The sequence below is a fragment of the Astatotilapia calliptera genome, chromosome 3 (assembly GCF_900246225.1).
Source record: "Astatotilapia calliptera chromosome 3, fAstCal1.2, whole genome shotgun sequence".
Classification (NCBI taxonomy): Eukaryota; Metazoa; Chordata; class Actinopteri; order Cichliformes; family Cichlidae; genus Astatotilapia; species Astatotilapia calliptera.
The window spans coordinates 16,118,896-16,133,879 of NC_039304.1; the positions used below are offsets into that span (position 1 = coordinate 16,118,896).

At 40.6% G+C, this 14,984-nt stretch overlaps 1 protein-coding gene across 2 annotated transcripts; it reads right to left on the bottom strand.

Annotated features, from left to right (window-relative positions):
* Positions 1-2,194: 2,194 nt before the first annotated feature.
* Positions 2,195-12,969, bottom strand: LOC113018701 (phospholipid scramblase 1-like). 2 transcript variants are annotated; one of them, XM_026162020.1, is made up of 8 exons: positions 12,663-12,969; positions 11,978-12,058; positions 7,085-7,359; positions 6,265-6,307; positions 5,855-6,075; positions 3,563-3,724; positions 2,507-2,668; positions 2,195-2,413 (listed from the first exon to the last, which is right to left on the bottom strand). In XM_026162020.1, the coding sequence occupies exons 2-8, from the start codon at positions 11,988-11,990 to the stop codon at positions 2,354-2,356; spliced, it is 936 nt and encodes a 311-aa protein (XP_026017805.1). In that variant the 5' UTR covers positions 11,991-12,058; positions 12,663-12,969; the 3' UTR covers positions 2,195-2,353. The 2 variants fall into 2 exon arrangements, with proteins under 2 accessions (XP_026017805.1, XP_026017806.1); XM_026162021.1 differs by lacking the exons at positions 11,978-12,058; positions 12,663-12,969 and adding an exon at positions 7,714-7,822.
* Positions 12,970-14,984: the final 2,015 nt, after the last annotated feature.

Genomic DNA, 14,984 nt, shown 5'->3' on the forward strand with positions numbered 1-14,984 from the left:
ATGATAGAAAGAAAAAAAAGCTTCCAGAGGAACAGTAAACTGTGAGTGCGCAACTTAAATCAACTGTACATGCTTTGGTTAGTACTGGCCACTCAGCATATACATATATCTATGCATGCACATACAATACATTTGGTTGGTGATGGCAAACAGCTAGCTGGATTTGAAAGCACTTGTGGCAACCAGGTCTCACGCTGGAGGCGTGCCCAGAACAAGAGTGATTATTAAACACAGAAGTGCAACATTAACCTCTCATCTATCAAACACTGTAGAGCAAAGCAACCAAATTTAAAAAAAAAAAAAACAAAACGAAAAAACAAGTCAATTGATTCAGTTAAGATTCTGGTCTCCTCTCTAGTTCTCTGTACCAGCAGTCATAACTGCACCAACTCTTTCCAGGGACTTAGGAACTACAGTGTTTCATGCAAGCTTTGCCTGTGGGGTTTTCCAACCATTCTGAGGCCAGATCAATGCTCACTAACCTCAACATCTGCTTTTAAATTTTTCCCTCCGCCTGCATTTTCTCTCTCCCCTATGTCATTACGCAGGCACATGTTCAAACTCAGTGGTATGTGAAGGAAACTGGATGGTGAGGTGTCACCGGCAACCACCAAACTCCATAAAGGGAGCACAGGATCATTTAGAGTAAAGCCTGTGCAACAGCTTTGCATCATGCACCATGGCTGAAGACATGTTGCTGAATAAAAAGAGTGCACTTTGGTAAAAATGTGTGATTCACAACTTCACACCAATAAAGGCAACACATCCCTAAACAAGTGACAGCGGCTAACTAGTTCAGACTTTTTTGTAAGGCAGTCAACTAACTGCACAATTAGGACAAGGCAGGTACTGTCTGTACGTAGGCACAGTAGAGCTTTGGGCTAAATGCTAAAACCTCAACAGTGGCACATGTTAACAACAGGTTGTTTAGTAGTTAAGATGCTTGCCATTTCAACCATCTAAGTTAGCATGTCTACATGCTAGTACGATGTCACTTCCTTATGTGGGCTAAATGCTAAACAGCCAGTTTACTGTGGCTAAATGTTTCCCATAAGCTTTAGTTAATGACAAAAAGACTTAGGGTGATGCACCTCCTGGCTGTAGTTAGCATTTAGCCCAAACTGAGCTTAAAGATAAACTATTTACATGGATGATAAAATAATGTCAGGCAGGTTTAATGATGAGCATATCTGCAATTATACTTCAGTGTATTTACACACTAACATTTGCACATGATGCCACCCTGAGCTAAACAACCAGAGCGGGATTCCCGTGGCTAACGTCGAGGTTTTCTATATGGCTTCTGATAAGTGACAAAAAGATTAAAAGCTGTGCTAGTGGCTCTGTGTAGTGGAACTGTGGTCCACAAGTGGTTAGCGCCAAATGCTTATGCTAAGACATAGGTGTCAAACTCTGGCCCACGGGCCAAATTAAGAAAAGATTCATTCTTATATCTGGAGGAAGTTTTTTTTTTTTTTTTTTTTTTCAATAAATATTAATGTTAGCCTGCGACTTTGTTCCAGTTTTGAATTTTAGCCCACTGTGTATTTGAGTTTGACACCCCTGTGCTAAGATATTCACAGTGACATTGATATAATGAAGCCAAGGCAGGTTTAAGGCTTACCATGTCAAGCATCATATCTTAGTGTGTTTTGCATGCCAACACTTGCTGATTAACACCAAATACAGCCTACAGTGGAGGCTCAAAGGAATGTAATAGGTTTGGTAGAGCATACACCAAAGTAATAAACAAAAGCCAACTTTTAAATTAAAAAAAATATCTGTACACAGATTATGATGATCACCATACCAAAGCAATGGACTGACAGATCGACTCTGCCACCATTTAACTGAATAAATGAAGGCAAAGCAATGAATACATCTTCTACAAAACAGTATTGTACTTCTACTAGATATACTGTTATATCTTTATAAAGCTCGAGCAAGCACATAAAATTACTAACAATAAAAGACAAACTGATGGTGACAAAAAAGAAGAAAGAAATGAAATGTGAACACAAGTGCAGCAAAACACATTCAAAAGGATGCGTGTCCACACCTGTTTCCAAGTTTAAATTTGGTAGCGTAAATTGCTTGCTATGAATACAGTGATGTGCTTAAAAAGAGGTGAAACATCTACAGAATGTACAGAAACACTGAAAATTTCAGTCTTTGACTTTGGAGAGATTCGAAGTTTTCAATCTAATCAAGAGTTTATTCACTCACAATGAGTTGTATGTGTATATAAATGGATTATGGGACTGGTAACAAATGAACAAAACAATTACAAATGTTACATAACAGGAAAACACCTTCATCATAGGCCGCCCCCCCATGGTTCCTCTTTCCTCTGTTATGAAAACACACTGCTGCGCTGGTTGGCCTCTCCGACTTTCTCAAAGAACATGAAATCCTGCAAAGCAACGTTAAAAGTAATGAATTATTTTATTCAACAACACACCACATATTTCAAAATCAACTATGTTCTTCTAGATTGGGGACTTACGATGAGGAAGCAGGCGCCCATTAGCACAGCTTTCATCTTCACGTCCAAGTCCAGCGGGAACTGGATGCCAAAATTATCTGTGTCAGTGAAGACTTCCTTCAAAAGGCCGCTCCACTGCTTGCTGATGCGACCAATGGGTGTGCCACCATCTTTCCCCTTCAGCTGCAAAAAAAAAAAAATAATACCAGCGTTCATCACAAGTTGTTAATCCTGTCACACACACTTTCTTTAAACAATGGAAACAACATCAGCCTTGCTGCTGTTTAAAATTTTCTTGCCTTCTTGCTGAGAAATAAAAGCTTAACATGCACTTATCAGGAGATAAAACAGCTTTTTTGGTCCTTATGAAAGGTAACACAATCTGACCACCAGCAGCACTAAGGATCATTCACTTGGTGTCAAAGTAATGGGAAAAATGTGTTTCCATGAATGCTCTTTAGTGTTGGAAAAGTAACTGGACGAGTGGGAGAAAATACTGACAAGCAAGCTCACCAAGACACAAGAAGATTACGTAATAAAGAAAATCTCAAGCACAACCTTTGTGCAAACAGATGACAAAAAGCAGGCTCTGCTGCAATCCTGGCAGATCAGCTGACCTGATCTGCTATTTAAGCTGCTTTAGCCTCCCTACAATTGCATTTCCCCTGCGTCTAATCACAACTACTTGCAGCCAGTAGTTGTATCATGTCAATTCTCAAGTAATGTGTGCAGGATGTCATGTGGGAAACCAGGAAGTGAGACTAATAGGAAGATTTAATTTTTTCATTGCACAGGCTGGATAGTAGCCTGACTTCGAGGTGTACCCTCATATTTTATGGAGAGATAAGAGTCGTATCAACCTTTTCACTATACTCTACAATAAAGTGAATAGAAAGTGTTTTCCAAAACTATCAACTATTCCTTTGACTTAATTAAAATCATCATCAACATTTCTGTGACTGTTACCAGTCCTGTTTAGATTATCTGAGTGGATCTGTAACAAATCACTGTTGGCTGATGGATGAAATTTACTCAGAGTTCGGTTTCCCCCCACAAACAACGACCCTCTGAGCTCACCTCAAAGTTGACATCTCCACAGCAGTTGCAGGCAAAGCAGGGCCCCTCCAGTCTCATGAGTGTCTCCTTGTTTGCTCCCTGGATGGAAAACTTTGGCAGGAAAGGGTGCCAGTCCTGTTTGACGTACCCTATGGTGGTCCCAGGTGGAGCCTGGACCTCCATCTGTTGGTCACATAGTTAGTTAGACACATAGTAGCTCTGCACAAAATTAGAAAGCTATTTCACAGAGCTTCGTTTGCTCTCTTTCCTGGACACTGACAGCTATAAATAAAACGTCACGCGGTGTCATGCTGGACAGCAGGAATGATAAGTGAGGCTGACTGCTTGATTGTTAAACCATGTAAACAAAGGGAATGCATCTCACATGGTTCCTGTCTGGGCACTAAACCGAGAGCTGCAGTATGATTGGATATCTTCTTAGATTTGTACCATTGGGAACTTTCTGTAGACAGACCACTAACGATGTGATTACACAAGGGCAAAGAGAAAAAGGTCTCAGTGGACGTATGGCAAAGGATCAGGGAGTCTAGGAAATAGTTTGGACAGACAAAAGGGCCATTCATGGTCTTAACAAAACCCTGCCTGAGCAGAGTGGCACACAAAGGCACTGAAACACCGGTCAGCAGCAACCACTCGGCAACAGTAACTCAAGACAAAGAGAGGAAAGGCAAAGGTATGAACCACTGGCACTGTGAGGCTGCAGGTTGTTATGAAGAACGAAGAACTGATAGGCCTCTGTATTTTACATGAGAAAAGACTAACAATTATTTATTACTTTAAACACAGGACTAAGGTTTTCTTCCAGTCTGGCTGTAAGTAGCAGTATCAAATGTCTGTTACATGCACTATAACATGCACTAGACTATGGTGAATTCAAATGTCTTGGGGGCCAGAATTGTCCTGGCAAAGACTCAGATCTGACCCTCTGGACAGCTTTTGAAATATGAAGGACGACATAATGGACGTGGCTTTTCCTGCTGATACTGACTCTGGCCCGGCCATGCCAGAACCTTGTGATTTAAATTTAAGCTGTAAATGTGTTAGAGACGTGTTGATAAGTAGCTTTTTTACATGTTATTTGGATCTGAGCCACAAGAGCAGGGAGCTCGTGCTTAAAAACAAAGTTATTTTAACATCATCTCCAAGAGAAGCCATAGCGAGTCTGTCCACACAGTCTCCCTGTGTTGAATTCAAGACCTTTAATAAGCATATTTACAGCATGGTACCAAACAGTATCAGCCTTTATGTATTGCATCCCCATTCATAACATCTGTAGAGGTTGTGTTAAATAACCGATAAATAACCATCTGATACCAGATGTTCTGAGGGAAATTCAAGAAATTAAACTGTCTGCATCTGTTCCACAGTGCATTGACTGCTCACTGGAAGCCTCCTTTTAACTGCTTACACTGTGCACTCTGTACATTTCACCATAAAACTCAAACGTGCATAAAAAGCAAATACCAGTGTCCTTGTCAAACTGACTCCAATTTCACATCAATGATCACTAATGATACAGGCAGGGTCTGCAGCTCCAATCGACTGTCAATGCAGAGAACATTAATCTGCATGCAGTTGGTTCCAGGACAGAGCACACTGATAACTCAGAGCAGTTTCTTTGGTCACCTGGACCAATCAGCAGTAAATTAGCCCACTTCCCACCCTAAAAACTACTTTAAATCCAGCAGGGTTAACAGAGGCAGGCGAATAAATCAGACTTGTATAGCAGCTCCACTAAAAACATTCCTGAAGAATAGAAGTAAATCCTGAACAGGAGATGAGCTGTTGTAAGTGTAAGTGTCACAAAATAAACTACAGAGCTCGCGTTTCTCTTAAAATCTTCAGATTTTTCCTTTAATTTCTACATTACATTAAAAACAATTCATTGCCCCTTATAAAACTGTAATGTCTTGATTTATTTGCCTTTATCTGATCTAACTTTTGTATCTATCTTTATTTAATCAAAAAAAGTGATTAGGTATGTCTTAACATAAACTACGAACAGAGTGCTACAGAAAGTGAACAGAGTGCTACAGAAAGTAAAGAGTTTATTCTTCCCTATTTGAGTCTCTTCAGATATTTAATATAGCTAAAGATTAACCAGCACATCTAGATCAAATACAATAATCCAGATATGATGGATGAGTACTCAGATTTCACACCAAAAATGCTTTTGACCGGGAACAATATTGGTCTAGGTGTGGTAAATGAATGCAATATGACTCCATTAACCTCTTTCAACACTAGCCAAGTCACTTCTACTCAAACACAGAAACATTAGAGTGGACTGACCTCTTGCAAGCAGCAGGGACACCAGCAGGAGACGCAGCGGAAAGGCCTGATGAGACGGATAACCTCCCTGTCCATGTTGTCCTTTATTTTCATGTCGAAGCTGCGCAGAGAGCCACAACAGTTCCTGGTGCAGCAGTCATTCTTCTCTTTGGCCTTGTAGATCTTTTGACCCAGACTGTTTTTGATTTCATACTGGTTGTTTGTCTCAAAACCGATGAATGCTGGGCGTGGTTGGGAGAAGAGAAGGGAAAACGGTGAGCAATGAAGTAAAGATAAGTAAGGAATTTCAAGGGCAGATATAATTTTTCTTCCATTCGTTTTCATCTTGAGAGGCTTTAAGCCTCACACACTGCTGCTTATGAGCTGCTGAAGGATTAAATATTCTGTGTTCAACAAGATGCACGCCTCACCTTCCAGGAGTTCGACTTTCTGATGGATCAGGATCTGGTCAATCTAAAACCGAAGGAGAGAAAGCAAACTGAAAAAAGGCAACTCTGTGGCACATCCTGCAATCTGAAAGTCTCTTCCTTCTAAAAACAATTAAAAGCACGTATGACCTCACATATTGTTTTAAAAAGGAAACTGACTTTAGTGTCACAAATCCTAGTTGAGATTAATGATCACCAAAAAGTGCAGCAAACTGCAAGTATTTCAATGGTGAGCCAACAGAACTATAAAACACTACTTTTACCCACTACAGTCTTAAACATGTGACCTTTTCTCTTACTGCTTGGCATGCAACAGATCCAGGAACTGTGTCGGGTTACGCACATGGCCAGCAATTTTTCAAGTTCATACAAATTCCAAGTAAAATGGAAGGATTAACTGAGTCATCGGTCATTGTTAGAAAGTTTACTTAAGAGTTCGTGACAAAAAAAATTTTTGTGACATTTAAGAAGACAGTGGAACCAATCGTAGCTCTCAAAATCACCTGACTGCACTGACTTTTCTTTTTTTTTAATCTGCCTGTCAGCTTGGATATTGTAATACTAAACATACAATGTAATGCCTGATATAACACTAATAGGAACGAATGACTAGATAGATAAAAGAAAGACGTGAACAAGTGGAGCCTACAGTGAATTTTCAGAGCTCATCTTGGAAAAGCAAAATATGTTTGGCACAAGAGTGCATTCAGATCATAATTGTGACTCCAAAAGCTGCTGAACAGGACAGCATATAAAACAAAACAACAAAAAACTGCACTGGTTTAACCTTTCTCTGCCCTACCTGTGTGAGGTACTCAAGTCCAGGTGGGACACCAACGGGGACTGCTGGACCTCCAGGAGCTGGTGAAATCCCCCCTGGTGGGCCACCGTATTCAGGGCCTGGAGCTGGCCCTATGGGTGCTGGCTGGTACATGACCGCAGGTTGTCCTGAATAGCCCATGTTGAAGCCCGGTGCAGGGGCTTGACTGGGATCTCCATATCCAGGAGGAACTGGATACGGTGCTCCGCCGGGTTGAGACATGGGATAGGGTGGCTGGTTTGGAGCGCCTGGGTAAACTGGAAGGGGGAAAAAAATAGACACAATCAAAACCTGTTCAGATATACCGACAGTCTGATTTGACTGAATTTGAATTCATGAGCTCAGTTGTTGCTGTACAAACTATGACAGTCAAACTTTAGAAAGTAGAGCTCAATTTTACCATAAAACAACCAGAGAATACAAGGAAAATAAATAAAGCTGTAATATGTAAGATAGGGCACAAAAAACTAAAAGACACCATCAACCCTGAGTATGAATGATAATATAAATATACACACATAAAAATGATATAAGAGTCAAAAGCCTGAAGCTGCTGTTTAGGATTATAGACCAGCTGCGTTGACCACGGCTGGTCGTCTCCAGGTTCTTACCTTCCAGTCAGAGCAGAGAGAGAAGCTGAGAGCAGTGATCGCCGAGTGTCTCGCTAGAAGCAGCTACTCTGCTGAGTGTGAGTGCGTGTGTGCGCACGCTGTGAATCATCCGCCCTTTCCCCCCCCCCCTTTTTTTTTTTTTTTTTTAGTAGACAGGGCAGAGCTAATTGACCGGTGATTGCAACACAACAGTAATGACCTACCTATACTGGAAAAACTGGATCCATGATATGTTGGAAACCAATTGTCAGTGTTTCCATGGTGGAAAAACTGAATATGTGATGTGAAAACTAAGATTTGGGGATCTTTTGGACAGGAACTGAAGATTCTTACATTAAGTGAGGATTTCAGATAGGAAGAGCGGACGCCGTCAGCACAGGGATATGTAACTTTGTCTCTCACAGTGTTTGCATCTTATTTAAAGCAGCTGTTGCGTTAAATCAACAGAACCATAAGTGCACACTAGTCTCAAGAGGCTAGCAGCCAGCCTACTCTGTGGCTGCCCTGGAGAATGCCACGAGGGGCCATAAGACCCTACACAGGGCCAGTTGCACCTCTGTTGTGTGCTATGGGACTCACTTTCACAAGATTCATAACAATGACTAACTGGGGATTGCTTACTTTTATGAATGTGTAAAACGCTGTTATCAGATAAACTGCAAGGTCCACTGGAACACAGCTGTCCTTATGATCATATGTTATGCCAATAACGTCTAAACTGAGTCGAATGGTTTTGTAATGTCCTTGTTTAAAATGCAAAAATGTGATCATTCTCACTTCATAACGACAACAACGTTGGTCAAAATTATACAGCATTGACCGATCAGTCTTTGGTGTGTAAAAAGACACATTTCCCCTCACTACTACAGTCGTGCACACACGCACGCATATCTCGTTCCATAGTACAGACCTCATTTAGAACACAGCATTTAAGCCCCACTGTAAAATGTAAAATGTGAGATGTCTGAGATAATGGAAAATCAATGCCGAATTTTATTAACCACCTTCCCTTATCCTGCTTCCAAGAATAAAGGTTAAAAAAAATGTTAATAGTTTCACTATCATAGGACTGCTGCTATGATTTTAACAGACAAGATAAAAAAAAAAAAAAAAAAGAAATCTGGTGTGGTGGAGAGGCAGAAAATGTAGAAAATTTTAATAGTGCAAGTCTAATGCATCGTGGTGGTCGTTTGTACTTGTACTGAGGACGGTTTCCTTTAGCCCTGAGAACTGTGTGTAAGCCGGCCTGACCTGAAACCCCAATATCACGATGATGGTTATCAACTTCCTCTATTAAGCCGGGCTTTCTGCCTCCCTGTGAGTGTCTCCTACACCAATCAGAGACATTATCAAATGATGATGATAAATGGCGATGATAATAAAAACCTAATGGTGAAACTCCCCACTGTTACAAACAAAAGAGATTAAAGCTGCAGAAACTTGTTGATTTTGCGATTTAGTAAACAGAGCAGTAAAAATCAACATTTTAATTTGAGAAAATTATTGAAACACTGCATGGTGCTCTAGTTTTTTCCCCCCCTAACACGACAGCTACACGTTTAACTAATAATAAACATTAACATCCCATATATTAATAAAAAGACATGTGGAGGCATGTAAAACAGACTTAGCAACACATTAGAATCTGATCTCAAATCATTTTTATAGATTTTCTGACACTGCAAAGCTCAGTGTGAGCTGCTGTAACTTTACTGTTGCGCTTCATTCCTGATCTTTCCAAGATACGGCTTTACAAGCTGCTCTTGCAAAACATAGTAGCCAGCAGAGAATCTGTATCGCGCTTACAACGTGCTGTAAATAAAAGAATCAGTAAAAACGTGCCACTTCCAGCCCATTTTAAACCAAAACTGAATATATAACCTGCTTCTGACCAGGTTACGTGCACAGCAAAGATTATTGAGCTACCCTTATTGACAAAGGGTAGCTCCACATATTTCAGTGTGACAGATTTATTTTTTTTACTACACCAGGAGATGTGTGTCTCCACCTGGGATCAAAGTGGGGCTCCTCATGCATTAATGAGACACACAGAAAACTCATTTTAAGGTCAGCACAGCTTTGTAATCTCGCTTTCCTGTGTTTGTAGTCTTTTCCAATATGAGTGTTTTCTGCTTATTTTAAATATATAAATCTATATAGAAATATAAATGACAAACTGACTTTGGTTAACAGCTCTAGTTTATGACGAGACCCCCAAAAAACAAAATTTACCTTTACCAGATATTCATTTGGGGAAAGTTGTGAACTGCCCAAGGAAGAAAAGACAAAGGAAGCTGAAGACATTTTTGCTCGTAGAGAAATTATTGGTTACTTAATGGCTCACTTTACTACACAGGAAGCATCAACCATAAAGTCACTGCCTTAACACAAATGACGTGACGAGCCTCCTGAGTCACACCTGCTGACAGACCATCATGTGAAAGTATGTGTGCTGTGCCGTTTTCTAACAGCAGTCAGGACATAATTAAGAAAGAATTTAGAAAGATCAAATTTAGATCAGCTTGTTTTTGCTGACGAGAGCGTCCACATGCCCGTTGGGTTTCTCTCTGAATGTTATATCTGAGCTGCTTTTCTGCACTGTATGTTCTTTACAGATGTGCTTTTTGATGTGAATCGCAGCGAGTATACTGGTAATGGAAAAAAAAACTAAACAAAAAGGTCTATACACATTTAAATGGAATGGGATGTCAATGAGGGATTTTGGTCTCAAGACTGGCCAAACTGGTTTTTATTCACATCGTGCAATTACCTGAAGCACATGAGTCTAACTTTTCTAAAGGTCACTGGCCTGTGGTTCCCCCCCCCCCACCCCACACACACACACACACACGCGCGACCAAGTAAAAGATTGTGAGAGGAAGGCAGCTGCAGGAGTGCCTGATGATCTTTCCACAGTCTCATCTAGAAAAATTTTACTTCCTCTTGTGAGTGAGCATGGACTCCTATGGAAGGGTGAAAATGCACCATGAGCTCAGCTAAGCAGATCCTCCCTCGGAGTGTCTCCACAGCACTACAAGCACTGGGCAGGGGCAGGGATGGACAACCAGAAGCGAGAAACTACTCAGAAAAGCATTCCTGAAATTATTCCTCCATCAAATTATTAATTAAACCCTGTCCAGAGAAAGACACTCAAAAACGAGGTGGACATGACAGCTAGTACTTTGCCTGGGAAAGAGGAAGGATTCTCCCCCCCATGTTTACTTAATATTATGACTAGTATTGGTTTACATATTCACCTAACAAGCAAAAGATCTCTGGTTGGATCCGGGAGGATCCTTCTAGTGAAGTGACGCCATCACCGATGCAGATTCTGTCCCTGCTCTATTTATGCTCCCCTCACTGCTTTACCACCTATGTGCAGGTCAGGCTCAGTCACCAGTGAGGAATACATGTAAACTATAAAATGATGTTTTCAATCAGTTTGCACTTGATATTCCCACTCAGCAGTAAGGATAAATACAAAGCTGACAACGTTTTGTGTTGTTTTTTTCCCCCCCTCCTGTCTCGGCATTAGAATTGTTGTCTGAATGCCAAAAAATTCCAAAAAGATTTACTTTCATGAGTGGAGCACTACTTTCTTTTGAGTCGTTACAACCACAACGAACAAGACCGGGTGACTGGAAAAGCCCATTTAGTCACGAGTCTGCTGGCAAAGGCTGATGAATGTAATAAAGCCTTGTGGACTACAATTAAAAAACAACCTCTTGTGCCATTTGTGTGTAATGAAAGTTTAAAAAGGAAGTTAGACAGTGTGAAGCTAGTGGTCTGCCTTTGCTCAACATCCCTCTCTTTACTTCACATTTAATAGAAAAGAAAAAAAAAAGAAAAAAAAGTGTGGGTGCATCCACTGCGCTGGCATACACAAACAATAGCACCTTTCACCTTTTCCACTCAGTGAGAGAAGTCTGCTGGGCCAAAGACTCTGACGTGTTTTCAAGAAAGTATTCCTGGAATTTCTTGGGGAAGAAAAATTAAAAAACATCCCCCACCTTCAGAAGTCTACTGTGTGGGCTGGACAGTGTGCTCATTATTCAGGCTGTTGGGTTTAGTGGAAAGCTAACGGGGCAAGTGTGAGAAAACTTCTAGCATTTTACAAAGCGTGACGTAATGGAAGCAAAGTGTTAAAACTATTAAAGTACGCCACACTGCTCACGTTTTTAAAACACTCTTACGTCTTCATATTTTCGTCCAAAGAAAAAACTGAAAACAAAAGTCAGCATAAATGTGAAATCTAGGCACTTACCAGGAGCAGACATGGTGCAGAGCTTTTCTGGGCGGAGGAAGAAAAATAAGGTCACACTTCCCGCACGGTTTCTATGGGAAACTGAAAGGATAAAGGGAAGAAGAGAAAAAAAGGGGAGGGGTGGGTGTAATAGAAACCAGCAGGACTGGAGGAGGGTGCGCAGAGAGCGACAATAACACAAACGTGAATTTTTAACTTCAATCGGTCATGCGTTCAAGGCGAGCGACTCGAGGTTGTGTGTAAATGTGCCCTATGTGGCATCCCGACACAAAGCTTCACGGATAATATCCAGACACAGACCAGAGGTCCAAAACAATCCTGACAATGTTGGGTTCAAAGTCGTGGCCCTTTTGTCCCTGATGCACAGTATTTCAGACCTAAATCATAAAAATAAAAGGAGTGGGTGTGCCCCGTGTCAGCCCAAGACTGGCAGCTAACTGCCACTAAATGTCAGCATTAAGCTTTTTTTTTTTTTTTGCCCCTTTAGACGTCATTAAAGTTCCCTCTCATGTTCCCATGAGAGCTTATTAAAGAGAAAAACACCTACAGCTTCTTAAAGTAAAGGTCGCGAGCATCTCCTTCCTCGTGAGCAGTCTTTATGTCGTAGTAAAAGAAAGAAGAAGAAAAAAACACTCGAGCTAAAATATGGTGAGGAACAGCACACACTCACACAAAAATATCTCACCTCAGTGGCTGTTTTCCCTGAAGATCCAGCGACAAGAAATGGAAAGAAAGTGGTGGGAAAGCAGAAGCTTGCTGTGCTCTTCCTTTAACCTGTTAGCTGCAGCTGTGCTGTACGCCTCCCTCCACTTCTTCCTAGTCTCCTCCCCCCTTTCCGGGATTTTACATGGGCTAAGGCTTTGGTGGGTCACTGAGATGAGGGCTTTTGTGCACTGGGCGGGAAGAGGAGACCGGCGTCACCAGGGACGTCTAAACTTGTTATCGCTCGCTGCAGATGCGGGAGGAAGACGAGAAGGAGCGGAGCGATCTGTGAAATACTGGGGCAGCTCCGACCACCAGGGGGCGCCAAAATGCCAGAAATCACAGCCACCTTCTCCGGCTCCTCCTCCTCAGGAAACCCAGACACTACAGTAAATACACAGTACATATATGTACATAATGTCACAAGAAAAACAATGGTGTGCTTGGTTTCAACGTAACTTTATTCTTTCATGAGTTATTTACAAGTTTCTCTTTGTTCACAGCCATTGACATGTCGAAGAGGTTAACACGTGAGGAGCGGATTGAAATTGTGGTGATATCTGGTGAACGCAGTAACTGGGTCATTGCAGATAACCAGGTCATTGCAGCAGATTTCAATGCAAGACACCCTACGAGACCACCCATCTCCCATGCTGTGACATTACCAATAAGTTTGATGTGTCACATGGCCCTCTTCCTATTGAAAAAACAAAAGTTGTATCCAAGATGGCCGACTTCTGAATGGCCACCATGGTCACCACCCATCTTCAAGAGTTTACCTCCTCACGTATACTAATGTGCCACAAACAGGACTTAAATATCACCAACCATTCCTATTTTATTACGGTGTATCCATATAAATGGCCCACCCTGTACAATTAATCCAGCTTTAAGAACAATGTAAAAATAAACTTAAACTCAAAATATAATGTTTAAAACTAACTTGTTCTTCTTATTGAGCATTTTCCAATGCTATATTTTTGCTTTTCAAACATAGCAAGAAGTTAAAAAATAGCAATAACTTAATTTAAAACATTACGTAAGGGGAAATTCGAGTATTCATAGAAGCAAGGAAGGATTAGTAGTAAAATGTAGGCTACTTGAACCAAAAATCAAAATAGTCATACTTATATAAGCAGAATGGAAACTTTCAGTTAAATTATTAAATTAAGATTAATTCTAAGATTCAGTAATGGGTAAACACCAATTTTACATTGGTAAGATCTTGTACTGCTGCTGCTATATATAAGCTGATGCAAAACGTTGGACTTTATGGGGCAACTAAAGTGTCCTAAAAAAAATGAACAGGCCAAAAATAAACATATGAGTAGTTTGTATAAAAGTAGAAAGAGAAATGGCTCCCATCAGCAGCTCAGTGTGGTTTGTTTTGGCTGCCTCACTTTGTGCTAGCTCACGGTAAACTCATATGTCTTTGACATACGTTGCTCATTTTGATATTTCTGCTCATCTCTCACAAACACAAATAGCTGAACTTACATTGCATTTCAATGCAGATTCAATCGGAGAAAAAAAAAAAATATATATATATATATATATATATATATTTTTTTTTTTTTTCTCATTAATATTTTTTGTGAGTGAGGATCGTCTCTGCGAGTCTATATTTGGGACCTGCTGCAATGCCTGATACTTATAGGGCAAAAAGACGGGGCGGAGTGTGTCAGCTCATACACACAGTTAGAGAGAGAGAGAGGGCCATACACAGGACACATACTACCAATCACTGTACTGTGCAAAATTGTGAAGTCTCCACTTATTTCTAGTATTTTGCTACCAATGAGCCAGACATAGAAGACCACTAATTTTTCTTTTTAAAAGTGGTCATGAGCAATAGTTTCCAGGCTTTCTGGAGATTTTTCTTTGCTCATTGGTTGCTTTTTCACTCATTTCCAACCCAGTTCTTGTACCTGTCATGCTTTAGGGCTGCGTTTCAGCCAGTGGTGTTGGAGATCTTGTATAAATTAATAGAATTATGGAGGTAGAAGAGTGCCATCAGATTTTGGTTGACCATGCAGTACCATTTCCAAGGAGTTTGATTGGCGACAAGTTCATTATTCAGCATGATAATGATCCCAAACACACTGCCAATGCACTGGATAGAAAAACACACAATGACAATTTTGTGTGTGCAAATTTTACTGTGTGCATTGTGGTTTATGTGATCTGGTTTATTTGCTTTATTGATTGATTGATTTTTTTTTTTTTTTGAGAATAGAAAATCAGTAACACTCAATAAACATTATGCTATTAAACATGATTAAATTTGCCTAGGCATCACTACTCT